General features: G+C 46.8%; 1 protein-coding gene across 3 annotated transcripts in view; it reads right to left on the reverse strand.

The window, feature by feature from the left end:
• Positions 1-18982, reverse strand: part of LOC126521415 (organic cation transporter protein-like) — a 33640-nt gene extending 14658 nt beyond the window's left edge. The window contains exons 1-8 of one of the 3 annotated variants that reach the window (XM_050170106.3): positions 18761-18982; positions 15264-15922; positions 13877-13980; positions 7015-7169; positions 2569-2737; positions 1710-1836; positions 439-548; positions 82-296 (exon numbers count right to left, since the gene is read on the reverse strand). In XM_050170106.3, the coding sequence (XP_050026063.1) occupies positions 82-296; positions 439-548; positions 1710-1836; positions 2569-2737; positions 7015-7169; positions 13877-13980; positions 15264-15683 (1300 nt within the window). In that variant the 5' untranslated portion in view covers positions 15684-15922; positions 18761-18982. Of the gene's footprint in view, positions 1-81; positions 297-438; positions 549-1709; positions 1837-2568; positions 2738-7014; positions 7170-13876; positions 13981-15263; positions 15923-16426; positions 16558-18760 lie in introns of those variants that run through there. The other 2 variants (XM_050170105.3, XM_055066000.2) reach the window with 2 other exon arrangements.
• Positions 18983-19518: the final 536 nt, after the last annotated feature.

The raw sequence follows: 19518 nt of genomic DNA on the forward strand, positions 1-19518 counted from the left end.
GCCAGACCTCTAATAGTTCCTGCTTCAGGGATGGTATGACTAATTTAAGTACGAGGACCAGAACTTTATGGAGCTGCTCACCCGTGGGTATGAAGCAGGACGCTATGCAGGCGATGCTCACGAGGAGTTGTAGCGCCACGTTGCTCCAGCGGCGACCAAAATACTCCATGGTCCACCAGCCCACCACCGAGGCCGGCAGCTCGACCAGGCCGAGCAGAAAGAAGTTGAGGAACTCGTTGCCGCTCATGTTGGTGACGTTGATGTGCAGGCCATAGTAGGCGCAGCCGTTGGCTACCCTGCGTGTGTGCGCACAAGGCCGGTAAAGCATCGCTTCGTAGCACCTCCAGGAGGCGGCACTTGAGAACAGTATACGAGGGAAGGTTGGAGGATCGAGTAACGGCGCATAAGACACCGGTGACCTGTGTCGCGACTACTTACCAGCTTACGGTGATGATGAGGATGTTCCTGCGGATGCGAGCTTTCCGGAATAGGTCAAACGTCCTAGCGGCTGCAATTTCCTTTTCTTCGGCAATCTTCTTTTGTACTTTCTTGAAAGAAAGGAGGAAAGAACGACGCATAAATTAAAGTAAATAAAAATATAATTAAGGTAACAAGCAGAACAAGGTCGCTTAAGCGAATAAATGTTAAGGTTTGCTCGTTATTTTCGACAGCATTTTCGCAAGTGGATTCACGAAACAATACCCCCGATGCCTGCAATAAATATGTCAAATCGAGCTTGGTAGAACCTAAGCGAGGGGAATGAAATGTAGAAGTTGCAGGGATGAAAGCGGCGTAGCAAGTATTGGATGGTGTGGGGTACTCTTTATCAAATGCCAGCTAAAATTGCGAGAAAAGCGAATGCTTTGACAGCAATGTCAGAAGGTGGGCTGGCGCTCCTAATTACCACAGAATGGGATTTCACAAGCGCTTGCGACAAGCTATAGGGAAGGTTATTCGTAGCTTTAATTGAAGTGTACAAATGATAAGCTAGAAGGAAATGAAAGGGGACGATATAACACAACTTGCTGCCGGTGGGATCCGAGCCCACAACCTCCGCATTACGCGTGCGTTACGCTACCAACTGTGCTACGGTGACGGCTGTTCCCGCATCCACATTTTTTTGGTAGTTGTGTATCACGCCTCGGAGTGTTAGCCAGTGCCATTCCGGCCACCGTGGCGTATGAACAACCATTTGCTCGAAGGCGCCACGTCGTACGTGGACATTTAGGAGCAGGCTGCTGATTAATAAACCATTGCATGCTACCTGAAGCCATCGAACACCTGCCGGAGTCTAGACGCTCGCTTTGCAATGAACGGAGAGAAGGGGTCCGATTTTCGTTACCGCGGTCTCTTGGTCTCCCTTCTTATATATATATATATATATATATATATATATATATATATATATATATATATATATATATATATATATATATATATATATATATATATATATATATATATATATGTACAGCTATATGAAATTTGCAACGCATGGTGACACAATTTTGCTAACCTTCTTGGAGGGTCGCTACGAAGATTCATAATAAGGTGTATTACATGCTTCAAGCAGCATGTCAATAATGAAGGAGTCGATCGGAAATGTGAATTATTTTGTTAAGAGTCTGCATAAACGGCACGTTTATTTGGACGATAAGTACTGTCGACGGATGAGTGGTCAACATCTGAGGAAGAAGTTGGCGACCTACCACAAGATCCGTCTCCATATCTGCCGGCACTTCCACGCCGTTGGTTTTTGCGATCCGCTTGAGAATGGCCATTGTGTCTTTGATATTGTTCTGGGACAGAAGCCATCTGGGTGACTCCGGAATGAGTCTACGATCAAGTGAAAGAAAGTCAGTCCCTTAGTGTAACAGAAAGCATTATATTTCCCTTATTTGTGCCGGTAAGACATTTCTGGTTAATAAAAAATAATTTGATCAAGAATTTAAAATCATGCGCACAGCATACTTTAATTAATACAAGGCTTTTTGAACCGATAGCCATAGCCGACAGGACAGTATCCGGTCCAATACGTAATTGCGCATACAAATCATATGCTGAGAAAATAGGAATAATAGATCAGGATAAGTACTTTCTAGTTAACAGTCTGCAAGGTTGCGCCACGTGAATCACGCAACTATTCACATCCGTCTGCTCCCGGTTTTAGGCAGAGAAAGATGGGCCAGAGTTACACACACAAACTGCCTCGAAAATTGTACTAAGTTCCAAATTCCCTGCCTTTTGTTAAGGAAGGCATTAACGTTCTCCTCTGTCTGCTCTACGTATGTGGATCACACTGTGCCCCGAGCTCTGTCTCTCTACCGCGGAACAGCGGTGATTACGGTGCTTCAGTGTCACCTATCTCCTGTCACCTTATAGCGACATTATGTACAGAATATAGCGACTAATGTTGCCCACATTTTCGACACTATCAAAGAGACTTCTCAGTCAATCGACCACACGATGAACGTCAGCAACGGGCACTACAGGGCCCGAGTATTTTCTGCGGTCGTTTGACAAAGATTTCCTCGGCGGAGGGTGGCGAAGAAGACGCGGTGGTCTCACTTGTAGTAGAACAGGTTCGGTATGGCGCACGAGGAGCAGATGATGCCCAGTAGGATCCAAGAGCGCGACAGGTAGGCGATGAGCGGCAATATGCACAGGCCCATGGTCCAGGAGATGCAGCAGACGCCCAACATCAGGGTGCGCTGCTGGGGACCCACCAGCTCCAGCACTGCGAACACGAGCGAGGCACGGGGTGACGATCGTGCAAGTGGTCGTCACCACCGATGTCGGCGTGAATGAGCTCGTCTCTGCGCGCCACTTTGCACGCCAGAGGCTGCAGCGTACGGGAGAGAGAGAGAGAGAGAATCAACTTTTGAATTGAGCGCTTAGTGACGGTTGGTGCTCGCTGGCACCAGATGGGGTGGAACCTTATTCTCAGGTCCCATATGCGTCCAGCAGTTCCTGGCCCCTAGCCGCCAGCGCGAGCTGGGTCGGTAGGTCGGGGCTGGACAACAAGGTCTCCCATCGCTCGGTGGGGTTGGGGCAGGAGAGGGTGGGGGGTAGGGATGGTGGGGGGTTCTTGAGCTTAGTGCACTCTGCAATGATGTGTGCTAGAGTGCCTTTTGACCGTCTGCAAAAAGGGCATAAAGTGTCATGCTCTGTTGGGAACATCTTGTGCAAGAGCACGGGATGCGCTAGCGATCCCGCCACCGTACGGGAGCCGCGAGAGCGTTGCACACTGATGTCGGACGATGTGGGATGACGTAGCGCGCCCGAATTCCGGATGCTGCGAGCATCCTTTCACCTGCACTCCGTCTCGCAGTGTTGCGGCACTAGTGCGGTAGTCTGGTGTACCACCAGCTTAAGGAACGCCGTCGTGCGAATCGAAGCGCGGGATTGATCGGGCGAGTTGCCAGGGAGGTCGGCATGAGCGAGCTTTCTCTCAGCCTCTGCGCGCCAAAAGTGATACCTGAGGAACAAACCTAAAGAAACACAACACAAGCACAAAGCTGTACTGACGTGACACTTTCAGCTTATTGTATTTTGTGTTAAGTGAACGTCCGAATTTATTACAAACATTAGAAAAGAATACTCGCAAACATCAGGGCGCCCTAAGTAATTTCTTATAAAACTCGTCTGTACGAACCCGTTCTTGTTTTTGTTTCCGTAGCAAGGAGATGGATGCGTCATGGCGCCATTTGAACCGGAATCTGTCACGCGATAGAATTATGCATTTTCTGCGAATGAGTTGCATAAATTCGCACATGTAAGTGTTTCAGTCTGCGTTGCCTTCGAAACGGCCGAGATATAGAAAATCGAGAGGCAAACTTCCGTACGCGCGTGCTTTGCTAAAATGCCAATGAAGGAAAATATTAAGTAGAGCTAGATTGACAAATTAGGCTTCCGTATTAACAAATTCGTCAATCTTAGCCAGAACAAAGCTTTTGTAAACGATAAAAATGACGAGAACGAGAAATTGATCTGGCGCCACCTGTTGTGGTCTATCGTATTGCTTTGCCTCCTCTGCATAGTTTTGTTATGGATCCCAACTACCCTCTAGGTAGGGATTCCAATGCATTTGCTTACATATTTTACTCTGTGCTGTATGCAAGGAATAAACTTCACTTTAACTCACATGACTTCAGCACTGGCTGATGCACAGAAAGCGGCATAGAGGGAGCTCACGTGGAGATTATACAACTCGACCGCTTTGGCGTAGGTGATAAAAATTGAGGAGGAGCAGGAGATTCTTCGGTGGCAATTTCCACGCAAAACAGTGTTGTATTGGCACACACAGACTTCTAGACGAATGATCTATCGATGCAGCTCGAGTTACTATTCTCCTTTAGTCTACCTTTAAGGGGAGGCATGGGTCTTTGATCAGACGTATTTGAAATCTTCGCGGTATGGTGCTGAAAACTTGTACATATATGTATAGTTATGTGCTTATTTCAGGCGCATTAGTGCTTGTCTCCTTTGGTTCTAATTTTATGCAAGCGTCCTTTAATTATTTTCTGAAAAGGTTTGTAAAGTATCTGTTCCTTAGACTTCGCTAAACAGGCTGTCATTGGCTTTTGTATGATTCAAGGAATGCCGTAAGAACAAGCTTATTGCGCTGCCTCACCTAGAACATGAATTGCGAGGTTTTGAAGTTGAAACTCGAGAGAGTGCTTTCTTTGTGTGTGCTTAACTTCGAAGAATCGCAACTCTTCTTCTAGTTAAGGTAGATCAGTAAGGTTGTCTTGCGGCATTTCTTGAATCATACAGAAGTGATTGATATCCCTTTTAGCGAAATCTAAGGAAGAGATATTTTGCAAACGTTTTCAAAATATTGTTTAAAGGAAGCTCACGCAAAAGAAAAACCAGAGAAGGTAAACAAAACGTACTACATCTTCAAAATAAGCACATACCATTAGACACACGCGCACGCGCACGCGCACACGCACGCACGCGCACGCACGCACACGCACACGCACGCACGCACGCACGCACGCACGCACGCACGCACGCGCACATACACGCACGCGCACACGCACACGCACGCGCACACGCACACGCACGCGCACATACACGCACGCGCACGCGCGCGCGCACGCACGCGCACATACACGCACGCACGCACGCACGCGCACACGCACATACACGCACGCACGCACGCACGCACGCACGCGCACACGCACATACACGCACGCACGCACGCACGCACGCACGCACGCGCACACGCACATACATACACGCACATACATACACGCACGCACACGCACATACATACACGCACGCACACGCACATACATACACGCACGCACACGCACACGCACGCACGCACGCACGCACGCGCACACGCACACGCACATACATACACACATATGTATATATATATATATATATATATATACATACACAAGTTTCCAGCTCCATTTCTCGAGGAAAACATTTTTTTCTAGAACCCCCATCCTCCATGATGGAAGGCTTACATGTAATTTGTGTAGATATGAAAACCTATAAGGCATTACTTTTACTTTTAGTTATATAATAATACACATATAAGGGGCAATGTTGCCAATTACTTTTCGAGAGTGTCGCTAAACTGAGATAATTACGTCGCTAAAATTGTCGAGTGAACATTGTATAATATAGGCGTTTCGGAACACTCTAATATAGGCTGACGTGGTGTAATGCATCTGCCGAAACATTCCCCTTTTGTATAGTGTGCGTGTAGGTGAGCAGTGCCGGAATAAAGAGCTAGTTTATCAGCCAGGTGTAGAGGACATTTGCTTCAATAAGTTATTTAGAAGAGAATGCAGGATAACAGCGAAAACCCTGTGTTTCCCTTTAGATTATAACAGTGCTAATCTAGCACGACTTATAGAAACACGAGTCACCTGTCTTTCCGAACACAAAGAAGCACTTGATCTACGTTACGCGTGCCAATTCTTTAGTTTTCAGCGCTCGTGAAGGCAGAACAAAGCTATGCAATGCGATTTTTGTGTCGTTTCGGTAACACAATGACAATTACATAACCTCTATACAAGCCAAATACTGCGTTGCGCCCTCTGATCCCCCTGAAGGCTCCGCGTGGTATTGATTTATCCAAAAACTACGACAAAAGCAGGCGGTGTGTTCAGATTCGCGAGAATAAGCCTTGCCGATCCAATATATAGGCCTTCCTGCCCTTATTCTGTTCCGTATAAATCAGCTGCTGCGCTCATGAATATCACGATAAAGTTTATTGAGTAAGTTTTGCTAATTTAGTTTACTGCTACGTTTGTGAACGTCCGCCAATAAATGTAAGCAGTGAAACTGCAGCCCTCGCAGCGTATACTTTTTTATTCAGCTGTATTAAGTAACAAAAGTACCTTTGGGTGAGAATGTGAAGCCCGTTTTTCTGGCGCAATTCACCTTGCAGCGTAAGGCCTACATGAATGCAAACCATTGCTCCGTCATGTTCACAGAGTCCATGCGCCGTACAGCCCAATGCGCTCAACTTGTTTTATGCGTTGCATATTGCAATCACTCAGTTCAGCCCTTGGGCGCGGCCGCGCAGCCACCATTGGGGGTATGAGCCATCATAGTGGCTCATACCCCTACACTAGAGTTTTATGCGTTGCATATTGCAATCACTCAGTTCAGCCCTTGGGCGCGGCCGGGCAGCCACCATTGACCTTTAGCGCAACCACGTGACGTGACGTCACGACAGCCGGAGGAAAAGCTGGGCCCCAACTCGCGCGCAATATGCAACGCATTCTTGGCTTAACCAAGCTAAGCCTGGCCATTTTTTTATTGTAAACTGCGTTCTAGAAAGGCATTATTGAAGGAATTGTGTTAACTTCTAAGTCGTTAAATTGTCGCCAGTTGTTTTGTTACATCGCTAAAAAAATGTCGCTGGTCGCTAAATGGAAAATTCATCGCTAAACAGATAAAAATGTAGTTAAAACTAGCGACAAAATCGCTAAAATGGCATAAAATGATAACGGGTAGTAGGCGTCGAAAAAAGAAAGAACTCACGAATAATATAGGGCAGCTGGAATATCTGCGGCATGACACTGGCGTTCATGAAGCGCAGCATGGCGAAAGCGATGAAGTTGGTCACCAGGATGGAGGACAGTCCGAACACAGTCGCGATGAAGACGGTCAGGAGGAATACCGGCTTCCGTCCGATTCTGGAAAATACCGCCGTGCAGTGGCTGTTTAGGGCTTGGTTAGGGTAGGTTGTTGTATGTTGTATGTACCGAGTATCACTATGTATGGTAAGCGTTTCTTATGCGTTGACACCCACACAAACACACACAGTGTAAACGTTAGGCATGCCACACGGACCCGAGAAAGTAAAACGCAGATATTGGCTGCTATAATTATGGCAAGACAATTACTCTCAGCGCGCATGCGCAATCGTTGCGAATTGCTGCATTCATAGTACAGTAGCTTGTTGGAAAAATCAATTTCCAAAGTCGCAAAGTCATTCGAAGCCAGAAGGAGAATGTTAAGAGAAAATCTACCTACCGCCCATCATTCGCAAGTTGAACTGTTATTCTGCACGTTGTCAAATTTTGCCATATTGTCGAATTCGCAATCTTGTAGGCTCTGATTGGCCTAGAGGGCTACTACGGGCTCTGTAATTGACTTAGAATGTCGCTATTACAGAATTTGACAATAGGAAGGAATTTGACGATGTCCAAAATAGCCACCCTGGCTGAACCGCCATCCTTGCGACTGCCGTAGGCACTAACGCCAAAGTTCCCACTAGTAAAACTTGTTGGAAGCTTTGTGAATGAAACAGCTCTCTTGGACCTTGGTGCTCGCTCAAGGCTTGCTTCAAATCGTTGCAGCATTTTCGCTTGTTTAAGTAACTCTCCACCGTGGCTCCGATATCCCCTTCAGTACCGCTTTACTTCGCATACGAAAGTTTGAAGTTCCCGCGGTGGAACGCAGGCTCCCAGCAAAGGCCTTTACCCTAGCTTCCTTTATCTGATCTCCTAGAAGCTTTCGAATTTTGAATTGTGTTGAATAAAGTTACGGCAGATGACAGTCCTGGCGTTTCTGGGGTACGTTACGATACCTTCCTTGTCCCGTGCGACAGTTACATCTTGCTACCCGTTCTTTTGCGGAGATTGCGTGGTCGTTTTCTTTTACGTAACAACCCACAATGTAAGAAAGCCGATTGAAAAAGGAACATTGTATATATATACATATATATATAGCGCCAGTAAATCCAGTGAGCTAGCATTGGGCAAAAACCACAAAAAAAATGAAGACACGGGGGCGAGGACTGACTTTGCATAAGGATTTCATTTGCATGAGCTCCCATGTTCGGGTCTCTTGGACTGCCGGGAGGATTATTAAGGAATGTCCTGGTTCCGCCATCGATTGGTATTTGCATGCATTTTGGGAGCCCAAAGCCCCGTCGTTTGAGATGTGCGGGGAGGGTATTTGAATAATTTCGTCCGCGCGCAGTTTTGAGATCCTATTCGGGTCTTGCCTGGCAAAGTTCCCGAGTCCCCTTTAAAGGAATCGGCAGAAATAAAATTAATAATAAGAAATTACAGAAAAAAAAAGAAGAGAACGATGGAGGACATGGTTGAAAATTCTCGCCTCATTTCAGCTGTTTCTGTTTGTGAGTCTATGTGGGGGCAAAGGCGGCAGACTATGGCCGCGCGATGGCTTTCCCAGTGCAGCGCGTACCAGCTGCGTACGGTGGTCGAAGGGTCCGCCAGTTTTCTGTGCGACTAATTCTGTACTTGATAGCGTTCAACTTCATTGCGCTTGGTCATTTGATCAAGCTCGTTCGCTGTGGAAGAGACCTTGATCGCTGGCCAACGATCTCTGGAGTTTAAGAAAAAGTTTGAACTTTTATTTGAGGGCTTGAATGAGATATGATTGACCCTCATGACGTGGTAGATCGACAGAGGTCTCCCGGTACACTTTCCGGTCTCAAAAGTTAATTGTTTCCAGTGGACGTTACATTGGGCCCTTGAATAGACTGTGAATCAAGTTCCGAGGCCATTTAGGGTTTTATTTGATTTTTTGAGACATCGGATCGTGCGCACATGTAGGAATCGGTTATAGCGAAGATTTCGTTGATGCTTACTGTGATGTGGTCACTTCACGTTTTTTTCAGTGTTCGTCTATGTAGCCAAATGCTCCTCGTTGAGCGTTCGCTCTCCTTCCATTTGGTTCACTTCACTTTTTCCGCGCACTAGGCTGCCTTTTATGCCAAATTCTGCAATTATTGCCTCTTGTCCTGCATATATACTCGGGCAGCTACCCATTGTGGGAGATTGGCAAAGAATGCTTACATACCCTTCCGGTGACCAGATGCACGCTTGCACACTTGCAGATGCCCATTGGCCCAATACGTCTATTACAGCGAAACTGTTCACCTGGCGTACCTGTATGAATGAGCTGGATGCGTGGTCTGCTAGTGGGGATATCTGTGCTGGCTAACGTCCGTAAAGTGAAGAAGAAAGATGGCGGCGCGAGCGCCGAATGGGGAGAACGAACGATATTGCGGCGGAGAAGAAAGAAGAGACACGTGATTTCACCGCGCGCCGCACCTGCGGAGTAGGGGAATGCACCCGCGCTGGCTGCCATTGCTGCCGGTTGCGTCTGCGGTCGTCTGCCCTCGATACAACGGCGCGGCAGTTGTGGTGGCAGAACGCGGGGACGTGCGCAGCGGTAGCCGCCGCGGTGTGTAAGAACCGGATTGTGCATTGCAGAGGTTAATTAAATTATGGGGCTTTACGTGCCAAAACCACTTGCTGATTATGAGGCACGCCGTAATGGGGGACTCCGGAAATTTCGACCACCTGGGGTTCTTTAACGTGCGCCTAAATCTAAGTACACGGGTGTTTTCGCATTTCGCCCCCATCGAAATACGGCCGCCGTGGCCGGAATTCGATCTCGCGACCTTGTGCTCAGCAGCCTAACACCATAGCCACTGAGCAACCACGGCGGGTGCATTGCAGAGGTAGACCATTGCAACAGTTGCAACTCCAACAAGAATGGGAAAGGTGGGAAGACCACGCATTGTGCGCATGACCCAAGAATAAGCCGAGTACGAGAACAGGCGTCGACAGCACAGACGCGACTATAACCAACGACAACGTGCCCGCGCGAAAACGGAGAATTCGGCAAGCGTCTTTGCCTCCGAGAAACGCCAGCGAGAGCAGATGCGAGAGTCTGATCGTCGGCATCGAGTGCAAGCTACTGATGAATTGCGCACTGGAGGCCACTCGTACGCGTCCAGTTAGGTCGTTCGAGTCTGCTTCCGAGCGACAGACGCGTGAGTTGCCACGTGCTCCGAGTTTCACCGGGGCGAATCCCAAATTCAAGAGAATGTTTGTGGACGCCGACTTTGGTCATAGTTGCTCGGTCGGCGATCGACAGCTTCTCTGGATAATCCACCGCCATATGAATGGTTCGGCCCGAAATTTTTTTTGGTCACGTAACCAGTTATACATGCGCAGCTGCATATATCCGGTGGCCTAAGTTGTGGCATTATTGGCAAGGCAGCAGCAGCCAGCGCCCGCAAAGTGAGGGGGGAAGAGGCAAGCTAAGAAGAACTTCAGTTTGGCCTAGTTGGTGTTTACTGCATATCATATTGACCGCAAATAAAGACGGGGACAGCGGAAGAGAGCACATAAACAACATGGGCGGTATGGCAAGCTAAGCTAGGTAAGCTAAGCCTCGCTTTAAAATTGCGAGTATGGACTCTAGGCTGTAAGTTGACGTTCCCACTGAATGTTTTGCCTCTTCCTTCGGCCGTCCTATTCACCAATCTTGTTCCCACTTTAATTCCCTCTTACCCTTTCCCCAGCGCAGAGCAGCTAGCGAGAGGGATCTCTGCACTTATATCACTGAAATTTTGGCTCTCGCTGAGCTTTTATTCTCGTAGTACAAATAAACACGCGAGTGACATCTTTTTCTCTCTCGCTCTCTCTCCGGTACATTTTGTGTTCTTGGCATTGTGTACAGGCCACGGGTCATGATGGTCTACCTGCAAGCTTACTCAAAAACAGCATCGACATCTTGGGTACAGTGCTTGGAAACTTGTTCAATGAATCCGTTCTATCGGGTACATACCATGACCAGCTCAAAATCAGAAGAGTGGTAGCAATATACAAAGCAAGTAACCCAAATAACTTAGCGAACTATCGACCAATAACCATTTTATCGTGTATTAATATGCTCTTCGAAAAAACTTATTGCACAGCGTGTCACCAGTTATCTTGAAAAATACCGCATACTTTCAAACGCATAACATGGTTTACTCTCTTACAACTGCAGTAAGTTCCCTAACAGAAATTATAAACCAAGCACTCAACAAGAACTAGTTCGCACTCGGCGTTTCTTGGATATTAGAAAAGCGTTTGACTCGGTAGATCACACAGTATACTATTATGAAAATTTGAGCATTATGGTTTTAGGGGACCTTGGCTTTTTTCTCAGCTATTTAACAAATCTTAAGCAATACACAGTAGTTACAGGCAAAGAATCTTCACTAAAGACAGCAAAGACGGGCGTTTCACAAGGATCAGTACTGGGTACAATACCCTTCTCTCTCTTCATGAACGATTATCCTAGATCACTCAGATTTTCTCATTCTATATTATACGCGGATGACACAGCTTTAATAATTCTGTGACAGTCACTACAGGAAGCAGGAGAAATCGCTCAAAGTGAGCTGCAGAATACTTATACATGGTTTGAAACTAACAAGCTTGTTTGAAACTCCAAAAAGACGAAGCGTGTAGTATTTGCTTCTAACCGAAACACTACTCTTACTAAGTGCAACTTGTACCTCCGAGATACACAAGTCCAACAAATTGGTAGTCGCAAATATCTACCAATAAGCCTTGACTTGTCACTACACTGGGCTCCACGAATTGAACAAGCAACTAAAAAAAATTGGTTTTGGTTGTTATACCTTATTAAAGGCACGCACACATTCCCATCCTGAAACATTACATCTCGTTTAACTCAGCATTTTTCATTGCCATTTAACATATTGCATAGAATCTTGGGGTTTCGCCTACGCCCCTTACGTTGATCTTATAATCAAAATTCAGAAACATGCTGCGGGAATAATTGCATCGGCCACAAAGGAAGCGCCCTCTCCACAGCGTTTTGCAATGTTAAATATAATGCCACTTATTCAAGCACGCGACTATAACACAGCCATACTAATCCACAGAACACTAACCACGAACAAGCCAGATCCCTGATCAATATTTCTCACGCCTACAACGGACACTAGACAAGCTGAGCATAATAAATTCAACTTGCCAAAAAGACATAAGATATACGCTCAACGTTCCCTATCATTTATCGGCGCAAATATCTGAATGAAATACCCAGCTTCATAAAATAACTTTCAAATGCTGTTCCGTCATTAAAACGTCACTTTAAATCATGGATATAACTTTTCTTTGCTTTTTACTTTGAGTTGCAATTTATGCGGACTTTTACGGTATGGATCCAAAACTAGCCGAATAGGCTAAGGACCCGGATAATACTGTCAATTACATTGTATTACACTATGTGGGAAAAAAAGATTTTCTTTCTTTAAAAAATCTGCAGTTCTCATGATAGTTTATGCATCGTGCACGCGCGACACTCATCAAATTTCATGATACGTTCTCTTTCTTTTTTTGTGTTGGGTGTATTGTGATATATCTACATTTGACTCACGCGAGATGTAGCCGGTACCACCTCCGGGTGGCTAGCATCTCCTTTAGTCAGACAAGTGAACCGAAGAAACGCTACTATCCGGGAACGACTGAAACCATTCGAATTAACTTCGTCTCATTTCTTCAAAGTCCTATTCTAGTGACTTTTCTGGTCAGATTTGTCATGTAGGCCCTCAACTGGTTAAAAAAAATTGGTGACCTGTCTCCCTGCCCCCTCCCCGACTATATATATATATATATATATATATATATATATATATATATATATATATAGCGCCACTTTTTGTTAACCAGTGGAGGGCCTGGTGTATTTTGACACCAGGACACCGCATCTCTCAAGAGATCTTCAAGTTCTAGCAGTGGAGGCCACGTGAACACTCAGCCGCTGAGTTCGCATGGCTTGTCCACTTGGGATGAATTCTCTGGGCAGCACCAGTTCCGAGGTATTAATTATCAAAGTGTCCTACGAAATGCTTTGGCGTTCCAGTTACGTTTCTAAGAAACCACTGTTTTATGCATTGAAGCACAAGAGGAATTGGAATACCAATGCATTTCGACGGAAACTTCGAAAATTGACATCTGGGAGCTGGTGCTGTCCAGAGGAATCGTTCGAAGCGGATACGCCATGCGAACTCAGCGGCTATGATTCGTAGATTGAAATATGTGGCGTAAAGTAATTAATCGAAAAGTTAATTTGCATCGATAGGTTAATTATTCAAGGGAACATTTTGATTTCTCGTAGAAGTAAGCGCCACCTCATTGAGCAATTTAGATCAAGGGTTAGAATCGTGCTATCTGCCATGGCAATGTTTAAAAAAAATTGGTGTAGGTAAAAAAGAAACGCCTTGTATATGAACCATCACAGAGAAAAGAAAAAAAAAAAGGAAGGAAGAAAAAGCAAACGAAGACGTCATGGTGGCAAACTTGTAATTCCGCAACAGAGGAGTACTCGGCTATTCGTGTGCTTGACTTACTTCTTTTCTTTTTATCATTCTTCTTTAACGGAATTATTGCATCAATATCAGATAGCAAAATAAACAACGTAAGCGGCATAGAAATAAAATGACGACATGCTAATAAATAAATAAATAAATAAATAAATAAATAAATAAATAAATAAATAAATAATTGAATCAATAAATCAATCAATCAGTGCATTGTTACTCATTTCGCCAGCTCACCTGTCAGACAGCGTGCCTAAGAGGACGGTTCCAATGGCGCTGCCGACGCTTCCAAGCGTGAAGACAAGGCTAGGAAGATGGGCTCGATCACATACCAAGTCCCACTGAAACATAAGAATTGGATATTGCACTGGAATGAGAAAGAAAATAGGAAAGACAAAGGGAAAGCTGTTCTTAATGAATTGGCAGACGCTGATAGAGAGAGGAGAAAGAAAAGGCCACCAGAAGTGGGAACAGTTTACTACCCTGCAAACAAGGGATAAGGAAGTGTGAGGGGATAAAGAAGTGAATTGAGAGGAAAAAGGAAAGAGAAAGAGCAATTGTGGCGCGCACAAGCGAAGATCTGCAGTTTATCCCTGAACGGTCGCAAAGACCTGTCGACTTAAGGAACGGCAGCAACGCTGTCGTTGCTTCCAGCGCCAGCGAAGTACACACCTATTGTCCAAGCATCCTCGCTTCCGAAAACGGTCTTGAGCCTAGCCGTTATAGTAAAATGACAATATTTATAGAACACGTAAACTGAAGGCACAACCAGAATGAAGTATAATGAATGAAGTAACCAGAATGAAGCATTTGTAAGAATAAAATTTTTGTCTAAAATTTACGTGATGTAGCACCGATCAATTAAAGCTTGTACCTTGTTGTAAGGGTATCTCGGAAAGTTGCCGCATTATTTCATGTGGCAGCTTTAGAGCCATGTAAAAATGCTATGTGTAGATAAATTAAAGATGTTCGTTCTTTCTCTCTTGGACAGATTGTCAGTATTAGTGGCCTACTTAATAGCCGTTTACCGATGGTTGTTGAGAAATGGGGATACTGGCACGAAATTTGTCTGCCGAATTTGCTTATCAAAGCAGGCGCTTTTTGATGGTTGGACTGACGGATTTCATCAGCATCCCCTTTAATATGGAACGACAGCTGGTGCCACTAAGATTTTTATTTTCAGCTTGTCGTTGTGTATACTATAGATTTTTAATATCTGTTTTATGTGTTAAAACATATGCAATATCAAAAAATTGAAAAAGAAAAGCGTTACTGCTCCAAATCTAATGTATTTTGATTCGGTGCAATCCCTACAGTTCCGCCAGTCATTTATTATTCTGCACCACTGTTTTATTCAACTCCCATCAGTTAGCTTTAAAGCCCAAGGTCGTGGGAAAAGGCAACTACGGCACTTGTTACTTAGAAATAGGTACTGCGGAATCCTAATGAAGCCTTCTCAATAGTTTTTGCGCGATTTCCACACGCTACACATGAATAGTCGTCACTGGCGGATCTTTTCCTACGGCACTTGTATCTGCATCTCGAAACTATGTTCCACAGCGCCCTCTTGCGTATAAGGCATGAAGCTTGTGAGCGACAAAGGCAAGATGGGAAGATGTCCCACCTGCGTGGACGCTGTGCTCTCGTAATTGGTGTCGTCGTACGCGAATTCCGTGCAGGCCATCTTCTCGACGCCGTGATGCTCCAGCAAGCGGGTGACGTTGGCGCCCGCGTCACTGGCGCTGGCCGCCCACAGGAGACCGCGAGCCAGGCTCTCGTTGATGGAGTCCAGCGCGTACGTGCTGCAGTCGTCGTCCGTCACGAGGAACTTGCGCAGTACGCCTGGCTCGGGAGTGTCCGTCAGGTTGAACGTGAGCGCCAGGTCGGGTAGCACGCAGGAGTGTTTGGGCACGGACAGCATGAAGATCTGGTTCATGAAGTAGCCCGGCATCAGGAGGGACGCCGGCGCCAGGTATGCCCAGACGAGTAGCCGTTGGAACCGGCCGTAGCCTCCGAGCTTGTCGATCACGTCTTCGAATTCCATGGCTCGAGCTCGCCGACACTACGCGCAGCGTACAACGCGAGGCGATCCCGGGACGCCGGAGGGGAATGTAATTTTCAGGCAGGAAGTCCGTTGTTTCGTAGTCTCACGCCCCGTGGCAACAGCAGTGACACATGCGCAGGAATTCGGACGCCGACCCGGAAGAGAGAAGTCTGCGGAAGAGAAACGCTTGTGCGTGGTCCCAGTGTTGTGGCAGTACCATTCGCAGTTGTTTGGAAGGACTGAAAAGAAAGAAGTCACTTTGAGCGCGGAGTGCACTTAAACATGGCAGAGACGCATGCACGAGAGGACGTCATGTGGGTAACACGTCGATTGTTCGCAGCGAGCTGGCAAGGTCAGAACAGCGCGCGCCTCACCCGCCAACAGAGGAGTCGAACAGGCGGGGGTTAATGAACGTCGAGTCTACGTGCCGCGAAGGTGGACGTGCTAAAGACACCTGGGAAATGCTCTGGTTTCGCGAAGAGGGAACAAGAGGGGGCGTGTGGGCTAGCGAGCAGGAAGTAGAGGGAACAAGGTCAGTGCACCTTGAGCTACCTACGTAAAAGCCGATTGGAAGGTTGAGAAAGGTCGTTTTTTTTTTTTTTCAGTGCTTCGATGCTATAGCGATGGCTCGAAGCGAGCATTCGCGGCACGTTGCGTATGCAAGTACACGGCTCGTTGCGTCAAACAAGACATGTTATAAATCGGTGTCACTAACAGGACGCACACATACACTAAATACATACAAAGAGAATACTCGCCCCCGCCGTGTATCAGTGGTGTCTCGGTGACATTCATTCGCGATCTCTAAAAGGGTGCCGCAGTGTCTTGGCGACTCGCATCGTAAACTGAGCTTGGCTCTCCTGAGCGCGCTGACCGTTATCAACCGCATATTGCCGCGCACCGTCGCGCACTCCTATCTGGCCGATTGCAGCTCTCGCGCAAAGATTAGCCCAGAAGGAGCGAACCACTTCAAACGGCTTTTTCTGCTTCTCTTTGGAGCCTCCTATGGCTGGCAATCGTACCGAACCGCGCGTACGCCGGGCAACGCGGTATATAGAGTCAACAGCCGAACGCGTTGGCTACACCGAGATAGGATCCCTCCGGTCTTTAAACATACCCGTTCATCGAAGAGCGCCGGCTCTGTTTATCAATCAGCCGAGAGGCTCAATGAGAGAGAGAGAGAGAGAGAGAGAGAGAGAGAGTTTCTCGAAAGCATTCTATCACTGATGGATGCTCGTCTGCGAGCAGCTCGCACGTCACGTGCCTGTATTTTGACACCAGGACACCGCATCTCTCAAGATATCTTCAAGTTCTCTGCAGTGGAGGCCACGTGAACACTTGTCACTGAATACCAATCAGACGCTTGAGTGGGTTACTGATCTATTGACCCGTGCACTTACGGTGCGATGAAAGGTTTGCAGCTTGAAATGCGGTAGGTCAGTACGTGGCCATAGGCTACGAAAATTTCAGCGCATTCTGTTCTTCGGTGGCTTAGTGTTGTTAAGGCTTCTAATGTGTCACCTAGCAGAAACACAGTAGAGTTAGTGTCAGTTCAAGGTAGTTTCCTGTAGAGTTGTCCCTGACAATATCATTGATATTACCACGAGAGAATGCAAGTAACTTCAGATGTGAATAAATGCCATTGAAACCACTAACGCGTTATGCCATTGTATGGTTCTTTGGAAAGAAGGCAGGTTCATATGTAAATAAAAAGAAAAGAGAGAGTGACTGCGCTTTCCATTGAACCACACGATGAGGCGCCGTCGGGTGAAGTGTAGTGGTTAGCAACTTCCCTGACACGTCACCTACGCTCCTCTAATAGGTATGCCGGCGTTTGAGTATTCTTGAAAGGATGTCGTGAACAGATCAGTAGTTGATAGACGTTCTAATGATGGGATTCCAGCGCTTGCCTAAGCATTCCAGCAAGTATAGCGACACGAAGAAAGCAGCTCTGAATATGAGGAAAATTTATGCCTGACCACCAACAAACGCAGCGATCATGCTCATTCGGTCGCCATAGTTTCCTCGTCTTGTTGACAACCTAGTTTGCGTTTGCCTGATCCCTCGTTTATTTCCTCGATTTACTTACGCTATTTTCATCACGTAGCATGGCTGCACAAACTCGACCACAGGCGAGATTACGCTGTAGAAGAGCTTGAATGTGGGAATGCAGTTCGGGAACGTTCACAGCACGGAGTTGAAGACAGCAGTCAACAATCTAGTTGCGCCCTCTCTCTCTCTCAAGGGATTGTGAATGAGCTTGTTCTTTGCTTCAGCGGAAACACATAGCCGGGATGTGAAGCAGCCCCTTCGCGGAAAAGAAGAAAAGTAGCCGATGTGAAGCATACAGACATCTGTTAATGAAGGAGTAGTTTGGAGACCTCCGTCCTCTGTTTCCGCTACTGTGACGCGCCACTGAGAATCGTCTTCACTTTTCCTTTTTTCGTTGCTTTCACAGCGTGCCTCAAAGGTTGTCAAAATGGTGGTGTCGTAAAGATCGCATGGCGTAGCGTAAAGTATAATAGATAGTTTTAGAAATAGCCCATCCAAGCGGTTTAGCCTACTCAAGATCCCTGAAACCACACTTGCGTCTTTATTTTTCTTTCCTTTTTTTTGCGCCCCACCGGTAGCGTCCCTTAACACTGAGTTGCGCACTTCTCAAACTACCTAGTGATTTTCGTGTGTCTGTACGGAGGGTTATTCGATGCGAATTGACAATTCACGTAGGTGGGCTTTCTTCTGCCGTTGCCGACGCTTAGGCGCTACTCTACGCGTAAACCATAACCTATGTGCGTTGATTAATTGGCACATCCATCGCATATCCATTAAGCATACGGTGCCGTGACTGTGGCATTACTAGGTGATCTTGACGCCTAACACAGACGTAAACTACCTGACTTCATATGCTGATTGTTTTCCACGACAGAAGGTGCTATACAGTGAACCTGCGTTCCGCTGCTGTTAGGTTCAACCGCTTTCTCACTTTATAATGACGACCGGGTGACGTCGCATGAACAATCTGTTCACCTGTAAAATAGAACCAGAGACAAAAGGAAAAGAAGGGAAAAGAAACTCACGAGTCAGGTCACGAAGAGGCGCATCCACAGTGTTCGCCGGATCAGGCGGATCCGCCGTTCAGCCGGGTCTTCCAATACTGCTCCACGATTGCATAACAACCGGACGCGGCTCCAATGTAGGGTAGAAACAAAGAAACGGCCCTTCGCGATGCCGTCTTGGGAACGCATATACGCCTGGGCAACAGTCCGCCAGTGTCGGCCGATTGCCTCGACCCCCACTTGCGCGCCGTTCGAATAAGGAAATTGCGTGTTCGCCACCCCTCTGACGTCGACCTCTGATATTGGTCGTAAGCGCGGGCTTTCTAGCGGCACGTTTACTTGACACGGGCGGTCCCTGGGTTCTCGTGTGTAACGTCGTTGTCGCCGTGCCCTAGGCCGTACACACACGCGGTCACTCAGTGGCGCCGCGTCGCGAGGCGGCATGGCGTCATCCGCCAATCTGTCGTTAGATGGTGTGCGAGCTGTTTTTATCTAGGACGTCCTTCTTGCGGGACAACTGAATTGTCTACAGGATTGTTCGAGAAAGACAGAGACAGAGAGGAAATGCAGGAAGGTTGACTAGATGCGAGTTTCCAGTTGGCTACTCTGCGCTAGGGTTGCGGGAAATAGGGAGTGGAAGTAAAGAAGAGAAAGAGAGAAAGAAATAAAAAGAAAAAGGAAAAAGTATCAGGAAGGGCGTTCTCTTTTGTGCCAGTGCCCACAGTACAGTGCGCCGAGAAAATCGTCTTCGGGCGTACTGAACCACTCGGGCGACAGGG

Source organism: Dermacentor andersoni, chromosome 6, assembly GCF_023375885.2.
Source record: "Dermacentor andersoni chromosome 6, qqDerAnde1_hic_scaffold, whole genome shotgun sequence".
In the NCBI taxonomy this organism is placed as follows: Eukaryota; Metazoa; Arthropoda; class Arachnida; order Ixodida; family Ixodidae; genus Dermacentor; species Dermacentor andersoni.